The sequence below is a fragment of the Malus sylvestris genome, chromosome 7 (genome assembly GCF_916048215.2).
Source record: "Malus sylvestris chromosome 7, drMalSylv7.2, whole genome shotgun sequence".
NCBI lineage: Eukaryota > Viridiplantae > Streptophyta > Magnoliopsida > Rosales > Rosaceae > Malus > Malus sylvestris.
This window is the reverse complement of record NC_062266.1, coordinates 17310066-17331094: the sequence shown is the minus strand read 5'-3', so window position 1 is coordinate 17331094 and position 21029 is coordinate 17310066. Positions and strand designations below refer to the sequence as shown.

The following is a 21029-nucleotide window of genomic DNA, read 5'->3' as shown; positions in this document are numbered from 1 at the left end:
AAATTAGCATTATCAAAATGAAGCCTGTATACTTGTCATCAATCCACAATGGCAAAACAAAAGCCCAAATATTAATCACATTTCCTCGAACACTTCCTTCTGCTTCATATATTTGTTGTAGATGTTTTTTCATTTGAGAACTGATTTTTGCACCCCCTTTTTAAGCCTATTTTATATTTATTTTTATTTCTAGTCATTAGATTAAATAAATCAAATGAAAACAACATACATGATTAAATAGAAGTGTGTAGAATGAGAAAAAAAAAGTGTGTTTTGATAATTTACCTTTTATTTTTAGACGATATTGGTATATTTTGAGTCATGTACAATTCCCATGAATATAGGAGGCTAACGAAGGAGCCTTAAAATCAATAGTCTTTTTGAGAATTTAATTCTTATTACACATTTATTTTCACAAATGTTCAAAATGCAGACCCTACAAAAAATGGGGCATAAGTTATGTCTCTCACTCTCACATTCTTTTTCATCCCGTCTTTACAAAAGATGAAATTCTCAGGGACACAGAAAAGATGGTCACTTTAAACCCAATGCTCTCAATTGCTCATCCACTGTCTCCGTCCATCCTTGGTCTTAGCCGAAGGCCACTATTGGAAACTGCAATTGGCTGTTATCATAAGACATGCCTCATCCACGGGGCCCTAACTGAAACCAAGTGAGTATGATACGTTCTTCAATAGCATACAGGACCACTGATGCAACATACTCCGTAAGAATAGTATAACACATGACATTACATCAATATTGGTTAGGAACGCTAGAGTATAACATACAGAAAATGTAGATAAGTCCTTCTCTAGAAGTAGAGCTCTTATCTTGATAAGAGATCAAGCAAAAGCTCATCCACCAAGTACTCTGACAAGGCAGTCTCTATTTCCAAAGCCAGCTCCTGTTGCTCAAACTCAAACTTGTTCCACCTCCTTCCTTTGTGCATATCTCTCACACAAGCTTCCTTGTTGTGCTCTAGTGATCCCCACTCCCCTCTCATCCAAGCTTTTGCTTTGCTAACCATTTCCCTTTTAAACTCATCATCTTTTTTATTTCGTTGTGCACTCATTTCTTCTCTAAAAAAATCAAACAATAGTTGATCTTCCACTATTTCCAGCTCCCAGCTCTTTAGGTCTGAGCAGCTTGCTTTGCAATGGTTTAACAGCTCCATTGCCCTTTCTGCTGTTTCATCATCTTCTTCAAAGTTGGCTCTTTCGTTGAACGACATTGATGTGTCTAAGTTGACAGGATCTATTGTTGCAAGACTCTCAAAGAGCTCGATCTTCTCCATAAGCATTTCTTTTGCCCCTGTTAAAATTTGATACAGTGGGTTAGCATCATACTTCAGAAAAGAAAATACAAATTGTGCAAGCAATCTGAATTATGAAATGTGATGATGTGATACTGGTACAATTGAGTTTATTAGACTGAACTACGAAAAATTTATTATTACACGGTGATTTTTGGTAGTTAATTAGGTCCTTAAGTAGTCCCCGGAGCATACTAGAAAATCCCGACTGAAGTAATATGAGTGTTTGGTTTAATTTTCTGGTCAGTGCAACCTAGCTTCCATGTCAAGCCAGCTCTAGTGAATAATGAGTAATGATTCAACGCATGCTATAGAGAGAAAGAAGGAGGAAAACACGTACTCTCCATATTGGCCATGCTTTGACCAAAAGTACTTGAAAATGACGAGTCTTCATCTTCCCCAAATTGAAAACCAAGCACTGAAATTGGGCTCTGCTGCTCATCTTCTTCATCACACGGTTGCAGCTCAACCTGCAAATGTTCACATACCAAATCCAATTCAGTACATGATAGAATATAAATGCTTATCACGAAATTTGAATTTGATAGTAGACATTATCGTTGTATACAAGTGATATTGAAAAAAGAGAAACTACCGAACACAAAATCTCCAGTGTAAAGATGAACTCCTTTAATTTAGGCACAGGGATTGGAGAATACTCTATTGATCAAATATGTCACTAGGTAATGTACCTTTGCCAAGTGACAAAAGTGTTGTTACCCAAAGAGTGACTAAATCGCAATATTCAATTGTGTTGACAAAAAAGAAAAAAAAATAGTGGCAGAAAGTTGATATGTATACTTGAGTGCTAAATCTAAACAATTAACATAAATACTTTGGGATCTAAACTCTTTTTTTAACAAGTTAACGATGACTTGTATTTGTCTGATATGCACTGTGCAACTTCTTGGCAACAAAATGAGATAGAAACAATTAAATATAATGCTAATCAAGAAATATTACATAAAATTAACAGCTGTCAATCATCTGTCTATGTGCAAATTGTGTTTAACAGAACTTAAGGAACACTGTCCTATGAATGTATGACTCATATGATTAACAGTAATGCTAGATAGACTAAATTTGTAGAGTTTTGTGTGTCACCACCTCCCACCTATCCTACGTTTGCTTTGGGTGCTCCTTCGGTTTTTTAGGACTAAATTTGCAAATTAAATGATATGTCACTAATAAGAAATAAACACGTTAATCCATACTTAAGTAATAATTCAATCATCGACTTTCATATCATTTTGTTTACTAAATTTAATTTAAACATTTAGTTTATCTAACATTACCGGTTAAAAATGATGAGATACTCTTCCTACTTTACAATAGGATGGGACCCACTAAGTAACATAATGTACAGCCAAAGCTTAGGTCAACAAGCATCTAAGGATCCTCAACAGCAGACACACAATATAAATTCAGATCGCGGTGTACTAAAAATTTGCAGTACCTTGGGTCCCAATGCGGCGTAACTTCCTGTCCCTGATGTAGCGTCCATTTCCATGGAATCCCTGCCGACACATGGTGAATATTTTTTACCATCCTCCTCACAGTCAGGGTCAGAGTTACCACCCCAACGCGGTAAAAACTCCGAGGTGAAATCACTGTCAGACCAGCTTGAACCGTTGCTGCTGCTATTACTACTACAAGTAGTACATGTAGTGGTGGAGCCTGTTATGGTGGTGCTTGTGGTACAATGCAGAGGTGAAGAAACAAAGTCCAACGGCGGAGGTGGCGGTAACTTCTCATCGCGGAACGATGTCCACCGTATGATGTCCTTGACTCTCACGGTAATTTGGACTTGACATTGACTACCCTGCTTCCTTGATGAGCTTGGTGAGTTCTGTTTTGAGTCTTTTGACTGCTGCAGCCTCCTTGAAAGGCTTCTAGGTAAAAACGAGGGAGGTTTAACCGTGGTAAATGGGATGTTTTTGACTGCATTCATGAGGGAGTGGAATGCTGAGATTGTGGTGGAGGCTGCTTTTGATCTGCTTCTGAGTAGTTTTCTGGAAATGATATTGGTATTTTCTGAACATGAATTTAGGATTTTTGGGGTATTGCTTGGGTTGGTTGGTGATTGTCTTGGAAATGAATTGAAACCACTTGAAGAACATGAGTTAGAATTTTCACAGAGGAAATCTTTGAGGAGCATTCTTGGCCTTCGCTCTACTGGAAAAGGCTTTCTTTGATGTTGATCATGCACATTCATTTTTCGAAGATGAATAAATGAAGAAAATGAGAAAATAATTGTTACTTGACAACTCACAAATCACAATACTTCAAGCGTTGAGCTAGTCCTAAAGCCGAAGGACGAAGGCAGCAAGGCGAAAGGAAAATGGACAATGGCGACAATCAATTTAACGTAGCGAAAGGAACATAATAAACGACACAACAGATGAAAGAAAAATTAGAACATGAATGTGCAAGGGGAGAGGAAGTATTGAACAAATGAAAGTGAAGCAAATATATAGGGGAAGTGAAGTGGGAGAGTGAAGAGTGAAAGTGAAAGAGAAGAGGAAGGAGGGGATTTATATTTAAAAGGGTTAGTGGGAAGTGATGAGAAGTACAAAAGAGAAAGGGAGAGGTAGCTTCTTACTTCGTTAGGGTGGGGATCTCCAGGTAATAGTTCCCTGTTCATTCATGCAAAATGTTTTTTATTGGGGTTAATTAAGTAAAAGAAAATTTTGAGAAGGTGAGTGGATCATGCATTGGAGAACAAAAATTTGGGAGAATGATAAAAAAATTTGGGGAAAATGACAAAAAAGTGTGGAGGGGTGGATGCTTCTGTTTTGCAGTTAATTTAAGAGAGGAAGGAGACCGACTCTGACTGGGGGAGTGAGGTATTGTGAGATGTCTAGGTCTTTTGGAGTCAAAAGCATGTTTTTGAGAGAAGGGGGGTTGAGCACTTTTAAATCTCTTTTGGAAAAATTGATAAATCTCTGTACTCTGTGTAATATGACCACATATTCACATGCAAAATATTGGATTTGTACTGCGTACTACAGCCCATTTATCTAAAGGGATCTTTACTTTTGAGTAAAAATGGGGACTAGTTGTAAGATTTACTCTACATTGAATTTCAACAATCCGAATCATCTATGTTGTAAATGTCAATTCATAGATGATCTTTACAAAAATTCAATTTAATCTTAAACCATTTACTTATTTAATTATCGCGATAAAATTTCATTGTTTCTTATAGAACAAAGTATTTGTTAATTTCTTTGAACTCAATTAGATGTCTCAAATATTTTCGATTTGGCTAATATTTTGTAACGATGATCTATGAGGTCCAAGTTAAAAAATAAACAATTCAGACCATTGAAGTTTGATGTGATATGAACACCACGACTAATCTTTGTTTAGAAAAAAATAGGAATCCTCTCTCTCTCTCTCTCTCTCTCTCTCTGCCACTACTCTTAGGTAAATGCTAGAGAGATTGATTTGAACAGTTCCTTGTTTAGTATTTGTCATCATGGTATAATTAATGTACAAGGAAAATGTTCCACTCTCTCAAATGATTTGGCTTAATATGTTATTAGTTTATCAATCTAAATGATTCATCTTGTATATTTTTGTTCACATATAATGGATGGTTAGTATGATAATATAAAATGATTAATTTTTCAGTGTAGTCGCACTGAAGTATGATAATTTTTTATATAATATAATTTTACATAATGTAAATGAATTTTGGCTGGTATATAAACATGAAAGATGAGTAATTTTCTAGTTGTAATATTAACACTGTCATGTAACTTAAAACATAACAAAGAAATTGCCCCTTACTGAACTAACAAAAGGAAAGTATCAATAAGTTTCTTTTGGCCGGAAAAGTTGGTGTAATAAATTGACAAATCCAAAACTTTATCAACATGATAGGTTGCGTGAAATTTTTCAGGGAAAGGGATCCTCTTCGGATCCCTTCCACCGGACCCTTGAAATATGATCCAAAGACAAAAGTTATTGTAACTTTTACAGTAGACCCGTGTTTTTAGTTTTTAGATCAAATTTTAAGGCCTCAAATTGTTTGATGGGAAGGATTAGGTGGAAGAGATCTGGAGAGGATCCCTGACACATCCTGACCCGGATTGTCCACTAGGACTTCGAATCGAGTTGTGATGGCCGACACCTGGAAGATGACGATGCCATAAAGTATAATGATGTGGAATATGTGAATAAATTTAAACCTAAAAGTGCCTACATACGAGAGTGTGCTAAAAGTGCCTACAGTAGAGTGGATTGAAAATCATACCATCGAAGGTAATCTCCAATACCAAGATTTGCCATGAATCATCGTCGATAAGAAATGACACACCCTGACTGAGGTCAAGGCATGCTGGCCGTCACGTGAGGGTGACGTAGCCATGTGCACAGTGTGGAAGCGATAAAGATAGCAATTATACGAATAATTAAAAACCAGATTACTAGAGTGCACTACTAAATGAAAGTGATAGGAGTTAGTTACAACAGTGAACACTCATAACCAGAGCATAAAGTCTAGGTGCAGTCCAGTAGGACAAGTACTAGTTACACAGTACTAGGAATGTCCTACTATTATTCAAATAGGTCAGAACTCCTACGATCCCGAGCCACCGACAGTAAGCTTACTTAAAACTTGGAGGGGCGCAAAACAGAAAACGTGAGTGGGCAAAAACAAATGTTTTACAAAACCATTTCATTTAACAACATATCTAATCCCTCGCTGTAAAACATGTATAATTTTTCCCAGAATCAAGATATAAGCATATACATAAATATATATGAAATCATATCAATTCAATTAATACTTCACATAATCATATTCATATCTATGCCATGCCAAGATATAACAGAGTAAGCAATTCAGGTAAGAACAATTTCATAGAAATCTGATATGTTAGCCGGAACTCCAGTGGCAGTCTGTACGGCTTAATTCATAGCTCAAACTCAATCTAGCGGGAGTCACTTCTATGACTTATACGACAATATACTACACATAAGTCGGAACCACTGAAAAGGATCTGTACGACAAGATTGGGTGAAATATAATTATACTCAACTCTATTCTCTCATAATAGCCGGGTGATAAATCGCTAGTCACCTACAAGTCGGAACCATAATAAGGTATGTACGACAAGATAGTGCACTTAAGTTGGATCCAATATGAGCATATAGTGCGGGAGGTGACGTAAATAAACAGGCCTGTACTTCATATCTTTGGCTAATTCACAATCACCCTAGGGCAGCTTTATGAGCTCAACATTACTTAATCACATATCACATATTACATCATCGATGATTCACACAACCAAACATAACTTACCTGAACTCATCTATGCCTCCATAGCACCACATTTATATATATATGCAACCATGCACTGCATATTCAAAATATAGAAGCATTTGGCATATTATTTCAAAGCATACTTTCCTTAAAAATGCATTTATGGGAAATATATCAAGTATATAAATATATACTGAAAACAAAAGCCCAGTCACTGATATGTCGAAGGGTCGTAGCCCCCGAGTCGCCCGTGGATATGCTTGTCCTCGGGATAAGTTTCACCTATATGCGAATTAACTATAAAAACGTTATTTTTAAAGCACATAGGCAAACTAGCTAATAACTTCTCATACATTGCTCAAAATAGGTATATGAATATACCACAATGATCTATACAACCTCAGGATCATCCCCATATTTTTAGAAATATTTTTGGACCTCCCACGCGCCACCACACGCAAGGAATCCTGACGGATTCCCTAACTGCCGTTAGGAATATTCCGTTAAAACCCAACGAAAACCGTCCAAATTAACAGATGCTGTGAGAATATTCTGTCCAAACTGACGGAATATTCTGTCTTCATCCCTGGCGAGTCGCTGGTCATCAGAAAACTAGGTAAACTTTAAACTCACTATTCTCACTCGTTTCTCAACCGTTTTTCATGAACTTTGAACCAAATGAAAGCTTAGAGTGAGAAGAATGGTGTTATACCTATTTGGAGCTTCGAATCTCACGAAATCACATCGGGGAAGCTTCGAAATTCTGACTAAACCTGCAACTCTTCGTTTCCCACGTTCTCGACGTCCAAATTTTTCAAATGAACTACCCCGAGACTCGTGAGGACCTCATTAAGCTTCCTATGAGCTTAGAATTCCCTGAAAACAACATGTTGATGCACAAAATCAGTGAGGACTTTGGTACAACAAAAAGTGTTAATTTTATGACCTTCGCTAGATTGCTCCGGTCACTAGTGTGGATAAGTATGTAAATGGATAGAGACATGGAAGCAAACACAAGATGTACGTGGTTCACCCAGATTGGCTACGTTCACGGAGTAGAGGAGTTCTCATTAATTATGAAGGGTTTACACAAGTACATAGGTTCAAGCTCTCTTTTTGTGAGTACTAGTGAATGATTTAGTACCAATGACATTAGGAAATATTGTGAGAGAATGATCTCTATTTATAGAAGAGAGTTTATAGTTTCATTCTGACATTGACACGTGTCGTGTTGTGATTGGCTTCTGATGTTGACACGTGTCGCGCTATGATTGGCTTCTGATGTCAACACGTGTCATGCTGTGATTAGCCTCCTGGTTAGAGGGAAACTCTTCTGGGTCCTTGACGGTATAACGTTGACCGATGCTTAGTAGTTTCGGGATTGGTCAATTATGGTACAAACAGTGCTCCCCTAAGTTCCCGAGTGATAGAAGCTCATCGGTTGGGGATTTGCAAGATCCAAGCTATTGAGTAATCACGAAACTTCTAAGTACCGAGGTGGTTTCATTTTCACTTGCCTTATCTGTCTCATATGTAGATGTGGCATCTTTTCTAAAGTACTTTTCCTTCATCCAGATGTGGTATCTTTAACCGATGAAGATGCACAAGGTAATGTATCAATTTCACTTGAAGCTTACTTGTAATTTCGACCTTGGTCAAGTGTGATACAAACCCTATAGTAAAAGTCCCCCAAGTCACCGAGCTAGGAGATTTGCCGAAGGATGTAACATACAAGGTAAACAATCAGACTTCCAAGTAAACAACCTAGATCGGAGGTTCGACTTCGGCTTCCGGTTGATTGTTCTCCTTCTCATTGTGTCGTAAACAGCAACAAAGATAAGGAGAAAAAGCAAATGGAGAAGAGATGATATGAGATAATTTTGCTTTTAAAGAAGTAACTTTCCACAGGCTTATTCTTGAATTGGGCTGGAGGGTTTTCTGGTTTCCTCCAAAGTATAAGGCTGTCTCAAGAATTTAAGGGTCAAAACAAGTCCATCAAATCTAGAGTACGTTCAACCCTGATGATATGGGATACTTTTGCTGTTGACAAAGTAATAGATGAATCGGCACGTGTTCTGTTGCGCTTATCTCCACATGCTTCCTTGTATCCTTCTCACTTGCCCTATCTGTTCCTCAGACATATGTGGTATCTTATTTGGAAGCATAAAATGTTGAAGATGAGTACTCGAGAGCAATGCCAGGTAAGTAGTCAGGCAAGGGGTTCCAGGCAGTCAGTTCTCGACTGGAAGCTTGATTCCAAGTGCTGACTGATTGCTCTCTTTCTCCTTGTCTTGCAGGTAAAAACAAAGCCAAAGGAAATGACAGGGAAAAAGCATGATATGGGATACTCTTGCTTTTAACCCTGATGATATGAGATACTCTTGCTCTAGTGTGGCTTGTTTGCAGAGGTATTATCGGGAGGAAAAAAAGTTGAGTATTTCAAGAGACTCTATTGAGAGTGCCCTCTCTGATGTGAAGACCAGTTGAGCATTTTTTTTTATTTGTAGGTATGCCTGGCTGTGGAGGATGGAAGTCGACATATATAGGAGTCTCCCTAACAACAAGTAGTAGTGTTATTCCTTTACCCTTCTTGGTCATAGCAATGTAGTTGGAGCTACAAGCTTCATGTGTTTTAACTTTGTCAGAGCATTTTGAAAAAGTGGTATGTGGTATCTGGAAAGCTGATGTTGCGTGTGAAGATTGCAGACAAGCTTTATCTGAGGAAATCTGGCTCTCGAAGTTCGGAGAGCGGTGCCTCTTCAGTTTTCGAACAAGCAATCCTGTCAGGGATCTGGCCCTTGAGATTCAGAGAATGGTGCCTCTTTGATTTTTGAGAAAGCAATCATGTTGGGAGTCTGACTCTTGAGATTTGGAGAGCAGTGTCTCTTCGATTTTTTAGAAAGTAATCCTGTTGGGAGTCTGGCTCTCAAGATTCGGAGGGCGGTGCCTCTTCGATTTTTGAGCACGTAATCCTACTGGGAGTCTGACTCTTGAGATTCGGAGAGCAGTGTCTCTTCGATTTGTGAGAAAGTAATCCTGTTGGGAGTCTAGCTCTCAAGATTCGGAGGGCGGTGCCTCTTCGATTTTTGAACAAGCAATCTTGTTGGGAGTGTTTTCTCGAATGTCAGTAAAGGTTGGCCATTTTTACCAGTCTACCTTGCCACGGAGCATAGAGGTTGACACACATTGGGACTTTATAGTTATCAAGCAATGATGCTGTTCCTTTAGCCTTATGGGTAATAGTAGGGTAGCTGGACCTTCAAATTTTATGTGTCTAAACTTTGTCAGAGATCTTTGGCAAAGTTATCTGTGGTACCCGATGAGCTGATGTTGTGTGTGGAAAATGGTGCCTCTTCGGAATCCGGAGAGTGGTGCCTCTTCGATTTTTGAACCAACGACTTTGTTGCCCTTTCTTTTATAAGGGCACCAATTGTGTGCAAGAAGTACATTAAGAGAGTTATTGCTTGTAGGAATTTCTCCTTACTTCAGAGATTTATTGCATCTCATTTCTCCTTCATCATTTCTGAGAATGTCTGGCCCATCCGACCGTCGTTTTGACTTGAACTTTGGTGAAGAGGCAGCCATGCCTTCTCAAGACAACATATGGCGCCTATCATTCTTATCCCCTACTAGTTCTCTTACCATTAGGACTCTGTGATGAAGAATGATATGACTGCTACGGTGGTGGCCAGGAACCTTCTCACTCCCAAAGATAACAAACTACTTTCCAAACGGTCTAATGAGTTGGTTGTTAAGGATTCTCTGGCTCTCAATGTTTAGTGTGCAGGTTCTGTGTCTAATATGGCCCAACGCCTATTTGCTCGAACCCGCCAAGTTGAATCATTGGCGGCTGAAGTGATAAGTCTCAAACAGGAGATCAAAGGGCTCAAGCATGAGAATAAACAGTTGCACAGGCTTGCACATGACTATGCTATAAACATGAAGAGGAAGCTCGACCAGCTGCAGGAATTTGATGGTCAGATTTTACTTGATCATCAGAGGTTTGTGAGTTTGTTCCAAAGGCATTTATTGCCTTCGTCTTATGGGGCTTCATTTACAGAGCTCTAGCTTCAAAAACTTCATTTATGATAGGAGCATATTTATGCGACTTAGTTAGCTTGTTTTCTTGCATTTTCATAGTTTGTTTGTGTTTATTATAGTGTTTTAAGCTATTTTCGTGTGTTTGTAGGTCCATATGACAAAGTTGGCAAAAAAGAGCAATTTGGAGCATTTTGAGGCAGTTTTGGGCACCAAATGGATAGCTTATGAATGGAACAAGATGGATGGACGAATTTGAAGTTCAAGAGGCTAGGAATGAGTTGAAAAGAGTGAAGAAATAAATCCAAGTCAAGGAAGATAAGAAATCAGCTCAAAAGAAGGAACATTATCCAAAACCTTATCCAACCTTATCTTATCTTATCCTTGCCTAACCTAACCTTATCTTATCCTATCTTATCCAAATCAATTTGTGCCTTGATTCCAGCTATTTCTAAGGGATAATTATGTATTTAAACTATATATTTCAGATTCTAGAACCCTATCCTTCTAGAACCCCTAAATTGGTGCTAAAACATCTTTTCTAGGAACACCTAAAAATCTGGCGTTTTCCCCCTTGTTCTAGAAGCTCTAGAATCTGAAATCTCAATCCTTTTCCCTCTTGATTTAGGCCAAATGTATCCCTTTCTTTGTAGGAATTAGTGCCGCACCTTATAAGCCTAATCCCCTTTGGTTTTTTATTGTTTTAACCCATTCCACTTGGATTTTGGTTTCACAATTCTTATCCCATTTTAATTTCAAAAACCTATCCAAATCCTTAGGGATTTTGACATGAATTCCAGCCTATAAATACCAACCCTTGCCGCACAACTTATCCATTGTTTCCCTTTGCTGCCGCAACTATTGGACCTTTTCCCCTTTTAATTCTGATTTCTAAGCCTTTTTCCTTGTGGATTTGGGTTATCCAAGTCCATATTTGATTACCCTAGGGTTTTAAGTGCCTATATATACTCTCATTCACCCCTTGGTTGAATTACCACCTCTCATACACATCAATTCACGCCAGAAATCTGCCCTTTTCTTTGCCGCAGCCTTCCACCACCCTCTACCAAAAATCACCTACATCCATCCACCACACCATCCACCACAATCCTCTTGTGCCGCAGCTAAGGAAGGAGAAGAAGGAGCCATCTGGAGTGTTTCTAGGTGTATTCTATCTTTGTTTTCAATGTTTAATTCAAGTTATCTTTGTCTAATTGCGAACATGAGGAACTAATTTCTTTATAGTTAGAGGGGAGTTCGAAACCATGATTATACTTATAATATGAATTGATTACTTTCAATTGCGATTTGATAAATTGTGAATGCAATTTGCTTAACTGTTTTATTCAAAACTTATTCTTGTATGGTTATTAAGGTGGCCAACTTAGTTTGCATGCATGAATTTGATGCTAGAATATAAGGGATTTTCACCTAATCGTTATGAACTTATATTCACAAGTACTGAAGGTTGCTTGTCACGATCGTGTTAAGTGAATTCTTGATATAAGTTTCATGCAATTTATAGTTACAAGTGCCCGTCAATGCTTATGATTTTCATAGACCTTAATGATCTTTGCTCGTATCTCTATTATGCAATTCATGTAGGGAACTTGTGGAGAATAATTTGGGTTGTTGTATGCAATCATCCAATTCAATGAAATTAGGAAAATCTAAGGGTTAATTAATGCAATTCACAGTTAATCTGGGGCGTTGAGGTTCATGGTTTATTGAAAAGCAATTGGAGATTGATTTGTATGCAAGTGTGTCATGTGTGAAAAAGGACCATCTAGCTAGACCATCACCCATCCAATTTCCCAATTTTCGTCCAAAATCTGTTTTAGTCTTTAATTTGTTTGTTTTACTTTATTTTCGTCCAAAACCCAATCCTCCTTTACTTTGAAGTGTTAGAATAATTAAAATCTGTTTTGGTTTGTGTTTTTAAGTGTCTTGAGTCAAGTTAAAACCAATTTTCGTCCAAATAACTCCCTAGAGTCAGTTTTGAGTCTATTTGATTGTTTTGTGCTGTTTTGAGTCTTTTAAGCTTGTTTGGAGTCTTGTGAGTCTTGTTAAGTGTTTTTAATTTATTTTTGTGTTTTTAATTCAGTTTCAATTAGATTAGCAATCCCTCCTAATCCCCGGTCCAGAACGATCCCTACTTATACATATACTACAATTGTCAAAAGAGGGTTTAATTTGTGTGCTTAACTTTTATCACATCAATTTACAAAAGCTCTAGCTTCAAAAGCTTCATTTACAGAGCTCCATCTTTAAAAGCTTTATTTACAAAAGCTCTAGCTTCAAAAGCTTCATTTACAAAGCTATAGCTTCAAAAGCTTCATTTACAAAAGCTCTAGCTTCAAAAGCTTCATTTACAGAGCTCCAGCTTCAAATCTTCACTTGCAAAGCTTCACCTACAAAACTTCAGTGCAGGGTATACAAATACCGTCTCTGAACAACCGCCACTTCGGCCCATACATGGATTCAATTTGAAGTCTCCAGCCAACAGACTCTATTGACCGAAGACTTGGGGGACTACATTATATACCATACATTGGGCCTCAACTGGGCCTCATAAAAAATACTTGGGGGACTTAACTCATTATTTATGTACTGAGGAGCGAGCCCTTATTCTATAAAAGGGACTCCCTCACTTTCATTAGAGAGCACCCATTATTCATGTACTGAGGAGCGAGCCCTTATTTTATAAAAGGGACTCCCTCACCTTCATTAGAGAACAACGCCGCCAGTTGAGCAACCGCCTCGCCGCAAGCATCACTCATAACCCATCACTTATGTATTGAGGAACGAGCCCTTATTCTATTAAAAGGACTCCCTCACCACCATTAGAGAGCATCGCCGCCTACTGAGCAACCGCCTCGCTGCGAGCATCAACTCTAGCCCATTATTTATGTATTGAGGAGCGAGCCCTTATTTTATAAAAGGGACTCCCTCACTTTCATTAAAGAGCATCGCCGCCTGCTGAGCAACCGCCTCGCCGCGAGCATCAACTCTAACCCATCACTTATGTATTGAGGAGGGAACCCTTATTCTATAAAAGGGACTCCCTCACCATCATTAGAGAGCATCGCCGCCTACTGAGCAACCGTATCACCGCGAGCATCAACTTTAGCCCATCATTTATGTATTGAGGAACGAACCCTTATTTTATAAAAGGGACTCTCTCACCATCATTAGAGAGCATCAACTCTAGTTCATCATTCATGTATTGAGGAGTGAGCCCTTATTCTATAAAAGGGACTCCCTCACCTTCAACGCCACAAGCCGAGCCAACCAAGGCAACATAAGCCACGAGCCGAGCAGCCGAGTAGCATGTGCTACTTCTAGTTGAGCATCATTTCAGATTGAGCACCGCCTTATATCGAGCATCAGTTCAACACAACATCTAGTTACTTCGGCCCACACATGGACTGAATTTCAAGTCTCCAGCCAAAAGACTCTTTTGACTGAAGACTTAGGGGACTCTATTTATACCATACTTAGGGTCTTCGTATTTAGACCTCGTATAAATACTCGGGGGACTTAAATGTAATTATGTAATAAAGGAAGGGGCAAATATGTAATAAGTGAGGATCCCTTATTCTATAAAAGGACCCCTCACCCTCATAATTGGGGAAGCCTCACATCCCCTCTCATATTGAGAGAAGCTCATCCTCACAGAAGGAAGCTCTCCCTCCCTCTCTCCCCCTTCAACATCCCTCAGAAATACAATAATTAGTGTGGACGTAGCCCAAACATTTGGGTGAACCACGATACATCTTGTGTTATTTACATTTCTTGCAGATTCATGGTCGGATTTATGTTGTTCCAAGACCTCCGGTTTTGTGCATCAGCAACATTCTCCAATTGAAAAGTTGCAGAAAGAGTGCGAATTAACGAAGAGTTAGATTGATGAATTGGCAAACCTTGGCCATCTCCAATGTAAACCTTGTCGGGTCCATGATATGGTTGCAGATTCTGCAAATTTTGAATGTTATTTGTCATGTGTGAGCTTGCTCCAGAGTCAATGAGCCATGGAAGAGAGGAATGGACTGGAAGATTAGCATACATGGCAAGTTTAGCAAGAGGAACACGACCTTGAAAATTAGGATTCATACGATTGTTGCAATCAATTGCTTGATGGCCTCGTTCTTCGCAGATTTGACAAAGAGTAAGCTTATAATTGTTGTAAAAACGATTTCCTCCATGATTTCCACCACGATCCTGAGAATTGTTGTTGTAGCAATTGAAACTTTCGATTGTTGTTGTTGTAATTTCACTGATTGTTATTAGAGCGCTCTGAATCGCTGCGATTAAAATCAGGGAACTGTTGATGATGAACACTGTAGGCTTGATGTTTAGGTGGAATACGTGGTGTAGGGAGCAAAGAAGCATTGGTGGATGATGCTTGAACTTTAAACGCCTAAAAAGGTTTAGTAGATGATCCTTTAGTATGCTGCTTTCTTGCAAGCGCCATTTCTTTGTTGAGCAATAAACCATGAAGATCATCAACAGTTGTATCAGTGAGACAAAGTTGCATAGAATCAGCAAAGGAATCATAATCATCAGGCAGTCCACTGAGGATTATCAGAAGGAGATCATGATCATCGACTGGTGCGCCAACAGCAGCGAGAGCATCTGTAACTTCCTTGATTCGCTAGAGATACTCAGAGATAGAGGAATTTCCTTTTGTCATAGATTGAAGATTTGACCTAAGTTGATGAATATGAGATCGCGAGACCCCGCCAAATCGCCGTTCAAGATTCTGCCATAATTCCCGAGCTGATTGAACACCAATGGTGAAAGGAATCAAATCTTCAAAGAGTGTAAAGTAGATCCAAATAATGATATTCTGATCTTTCTCATACCATAACTCGAAGGCAAGATTATGAACGAAGGTCAAATATCCTAAATAATCACTGAGAAATTGAGGCGGTGCTAGTTCAGATCCATCAACAATTTCAGCGGGCTTGTAACAACGGAAGATCAGATAAAAGAGAGACTTCCAGACGAGATAATTGTGGCGTTTCAGTTTTGTCTGGACTATGCTTCCAATATTTTGGATTGTGATGGAGTTGATTGAGGCCTGAGTAGAAGAAAAAGGTGGTGCAGCGCCCTGAGGAGAAGAATGAGGATGTGCAATCACTGGAAAGGAAGAATGGGAAGAGTTAGCGACCATTGATGCTCAAGATCAGAGAAGAAAATAGCGGAAGATATCTGTTTGGGTACTGAGAAAATAACAAAAATAGAGAGAGAAAGCTAAAAGATCGAAGTTCGTAGACTTCTGGCGAAAGATACCATATTGAGAATAATGTTTCTATCTTTTCTCATTAATCTCAAAGATAATATTACACATGTATATATAGTTAAACTTTAAGTAAAAGTAAAAATAATATACCGTACAGTAACTATCTAACTGAATTAAACTATCATGAGTTACTATTACAATGAGTCAATATTTTATCCTTATCAACAAAGGCCACGAGGCAGGCTGTCCACTCATATATACTTACCACCATCAACAAAACAACACACGTGATAACGTGTCAAACCACTTGCATGCATGCACAGTGACACCTGACACACACCCTCTCTATTTTTTTACTCTCTTTATCTTTGTTTACCCTTGATTGTGAGTCATTTAACATCCAAGCTGATGTATGAAACTGTGGAAAAAGCTTGGATTGTAGATGGTAAAACGGTGATAATAGCAAATACAGATTATAGCAGGCTAATCGAATCACACTACAAAATTAAATGTCATTAGCCAGGTTCAAATGCTGTCGAAAAAGGCAATTTGTCGTCGTAAATACTTATTTTCGACAGGAAAAAGCCCTCGCTAGGCGTCGGCAATTGCTCCATTGGAAATACTTTTTTCTCGACCAACCATCGAAAATGCTTCATTTCCAAGGCATGAGGCTTGTCGTTACTAGTTATCTTTTCGTCAGAAATGAATTTTCAAAATGGCAAAATTATTTTATTTTCGACATGTCAATGTGGTCGCAAATACTTATATGCCCATTGAATATACTTTTTGAACGATGACATCTCTTTTTTCCGATGATTTTCTTAAGAGTCAAAAAATATTTTTCCAACAGTAAAATGTTATTTACAAGAGCATATAATCATCACAATTACCATTATTGACAACTAAGAATTGTCAAAAATATGCAGAAAAACATATTTGTGAGGGTCAAGAGGCGTTGGAATTATATATGGGCAATTATCCTATTTTATCGGTAAAAAACAAAAGGATACAAATACAATTTTCTTTTTATTAGTTCAAAATATTTTCAATGGCAATTTTTCTTGAATGAATTTTTTTATATTAATGAAACCATATATTCAACTACATATACAAAAAAACAATGTAAAAAAATTAAAGTACTTGTTACTGATGCGAAATAGATAAGCACACAAATTAAACCCTCTTTTTGTCAAATTGTAGCAAAGATGTAAGTAGGGATCGTTCTAAACCGGGGATTAGGAGGGATTGCTAAACACTTGGAAACTGACTTAAAACTCAAAAACAAAGTTTAAAACACTAAACTAGACTCAAAGAATGCAAAAGTAAAGGTTAAAACACTTAAACAAACCTAAAACTCAAAACAGCAACTAGAAGGCTCAAAACTGCCTAAAAACCACTTTCTTGGCAGTTTTGAGCACCTACACTAATTTGGACGAAAATTGATGAAAACTTGAATCAAAATACTTAGAAACACAAATCAAAACACTTTCTAACTAATCTAAGACTTCAAATTAAAGGGGGATTTGTTTTGGACGAAAATTTAACACAAAACAGAAACTTTAACTAACACAGATTGTAAAAACGATTTTGGTGAACTAGATGGATAAAAGGCTAGTTAGGAGGTTCTTCTCCACACATGTCACACTTGCAAACAAAACGATTTTCAGTTGTTCTTCCAATCAATTATAAAGACTCAATGCCCCGAATTAACCGTGAATTGCACTAATTAACCCTCAGCTTTTCCAGAATTTATCAAGTTGGATGATTGCATACGACAACCCAAAACATTCCCTACAAGTTCCCTACATGAATTGCATAATAGAGATACAAGCACGAATCATTAAGTTCTATGAAAAATATAAGCATTGACGAAGCATTCGTTACTATGAATTGCATGAAACTTATGCTAAGAATTCATTCAATGCGATCGTTTTCAAGCGATCTTCACTACTTGTGATTATAAGATTGTAACTATTAGGTGAAACTCCCTCATAATCTAGCATCATATTCATGCATGAAAACTAAGCGTGCACTCTCAATCAACATACACAAATAAGTTATCAATCAAATAGATGAACGAATTGAATCCACAACTTATGAAATAACAACTGAATGTAATCGAATCAAATTGCAAGCATGTACATGGTTTCGAATTACCCCCCAACTAAGGGGGTTTAGTTCCTCATACTCACAACATAAAGTTTATTGAATTGAAACATCGAAGACATAAGAAAGATTACACCTAAAACGCCCAAGAATTCCACTTTGAATTTCTGCACGTCAAGCTCCTCTTCTCTTCTCCTTGCTGCGGCAGAGATGGTTTTGGGGGTTATTGGATGTGGTTTTGGTTTAAGAATGAAGTTAGGATGATATGGTGGTGCGGCAAGGTGTGTGGGTGGTGTAGGGAAGTGTAGAATGGTGTATGGAGGTGGATGGTGGCTGCGGCAAGGTTGGGAAGTGGCTGGAGTGGATGAAGGCTGCGGCAAGGAGGTGTATGGGTGATGGTGGCTGCGGCAAGGTGGGGGAATAGGGTTTAGATGATTTCTGATTTGTGGAGAGGGATGTGCTTTTCGGCAAAGGGGGTAAAACACCTATATATAGGCACCTAAAACCCTAATTAAATCAGATTGAAACAATGGGCTAGGGTTTAGGTGCGGCACTTAAGTGGACTAGGGTTAAGGTTTGTGAAATAGGGCTTCTAGGATGGACATGTGCGGCATGGGCTTAGGAGAAATGGATTAGGGTTTAACATGGCAGAAATTGAATGATTAGGCCCTAGGATGCGGCATGGACTTAGGGTTCACAAGGAATTAGGGTTTAAGTCATCTAAAAGCCCAAAGCCGAGAATAGAAACTCACGAAAATGGAAACCTCCAAGAATAGAAACTTCCAACTTTAGAAACTTTGGTTGCCAATTCCGATTTAGGAAAGATCAACCCAAAATGGAAACTTTTAGGCTTAGCTTTCCTACTTCAAGTAGGAAACCTCAAATCTCGAACTCTTCAATTTCATCCCAACCTTGTGTTCCAAGCATGTCCTTTTCATTCCAAGCTCACTTTTTGCTCCAAAAGCTCCAACTTGCATCAATTCATGTAATATGTCTTTTAAACCTGAAAACACATGAAAGTAGCTTAAAAGACTACTTTAACGAAGAAAACATAACAAAGATGCATAAGAACTAGCTAACTAAGGCGCATAAATATGCTCCTATCAGTTACAATCCTATGATACGTCTTGTAACGCTAGTTTTTCATGTTCGCTTTAACCAACCATTGAGGAGTTCGAATGTAGAAGCGCTTCAACAATTAAAATCCCACCTTCATGGCCTTGGCCGTGCTGATATGTTTCTTTACCTGCACAGAGTAATTGTTTAGCAGCAACCAAAATCCATGTAATTCATTGGAACCGAATGACTGATGCGAAAATTATCTTAACACACAAATTTAAGCCTCTTTTGACAATTGTAGTACAAATATAAGTAGGGATCGTTCTGGACCAGGGATTAGGAGGGCTTGCTAATAACCTCTGAACTGACTCAAAAACATAAAACTAAACTTAAAAACACTTAACAAGACTCACAAGACTCAAAGCAAACTTAAAATACTCAAAACAGCTTAAAATAACTAAATAAACTTAAACTAGACACTAGGAATGACTCTGGACGAAAATTGACTTTTACTTGAATCAAAACACTTAAAAACACAAACTAAAAAAGATTTGAAACACTTTGAAACAAGAAACTAAATGGGGAGTTTTGATTTGGATGAAGTTGAAACAAACAAACAAGTATGAAAAACTAGACAGATTGTAAAACAAATTTGAGAAATAAGATGATGGATGGGATAGCTAGAGGCTTTTTCTCCACACATGACATGTATGCAAATAATTCGATTTCCAGTTACTACTTCATTGAATTCTGAACGACAATGCTCCAAATTAACCATGACATCACTAGTTAAATCTCAGATTTTCCTTGTTTTATTGGGGATGACATCATTCAACAACCCAAAACATTCATCAAAAGTTCCCTACATGACATCATAATAGAGATACAATCAAAGATCATTACGTTTAATGAAAATCATAAGCATTGACAAAGCACTTGCAACTATGACATCACATCGCTTATGCTAGGAATTGAACTTAACGTGATTTTTTATAAGCGACCTCCACTACTTATGAATATAAGTTTGTAACGATTATGTGAAACTTCCTTATATTCTAGCATCGGATTTATGCATGCCAATTAAGTGTCGACCCTTAATCAACAAATACAAATAAGTTATCAATCAAATAGTTAAGCCAATTGCATTCACGATTCAATAGTTCATAACTGGAATTTATCAAATTATATTGCACACATAATCATGGCTTTGAAATCACCCCTAGCTAAGAGGGGTTTAGCCACTCATATTTACAACAAAACGAAAGGAAATGAATTTAAACATTAGAAACAAAAGAAAGAAAACATCTAAACGCTCCAACGATCCAAGTTGGAAAGCAAGCACGTCCAAGCACTTTCCTTCCCTTCCTTTGCTATGGCACAAGGTGTTGGTGAGTGTTTGAAGGTTTGTTTGTATAGAGGAATGGATGTGAAGATGAATGGATGTGTTTGGATGAAGTGGTATTGAAATGGGGATGAACGATCAAGCCAAAAACTTAGCTATATGGCTGCCACACACACTTCCTTTTATAGAGGAAGTGCATGGCAATGGAGGGAAATTGGTGATGTGTGCAATGATTCAAGGGTGAAAATGAAGTAATGATGCAAAGCATGGGGGGGTAAAATGGAGTGGTGTTGCAGCAATGAGTGCATTTAAGTGGTGTTTGAAATGATTCAAAGGTGAAAGTGAAGTGATGATGCAAAGCATGGGGGGTAAAATGGAGAGGTGTTGCAGCTAGGGAACATGAATGATTGTGCACATGGTAGAGAAAGGAAAAGGAGGTGGAATGGTGCAGAAATGAGTCAAAGGTGGAGCAAGACTCATGATGCACGGCATGGGATTCCAAATGTGGTGGATGGTGCATCAATGAGTGCATGTAGTGGAGGTAAAAGTTGTATGAAATTTGATGGGTGAAAGGGACAAGAATTGTGCAGCAATTGAGTGCAATGATTTAACGTTTTGATGCATGAAATCAAAAATAATGAAGGAGACAAGG

At 38.1% G+C, this 21029-nt stretch overlaps 1 protein-coding gene across 1 annotated transcript; it reads right to left on the bottom strand.

Moving 5' to 3' along the window:
* Positions 1-377: 377 nt before the first annotated feature.
* LOC126628091 (uncharacterized) lies at positions 378-4173 on the bottom strand. The gene is made up of 3 exons (XM_050297674.1): positions 2772-4173; positions 1656-1785; positions 378-1314 (listed from the first exon to the last, which is right to left on the bottom strand). The coding sequence occupies exons 1-3, from the start codon at positions 3528-3530 to the stop codon at positions 830-832; spliced, it is 1374 nt and encodes a 457-aa protein (XP_050153631.1). The 5' UTR covers positions 3531-4173; the 3' UTR covers positions 378-829.
* Positions 4174-21029: the final 16856 nt, after the last annotated feature.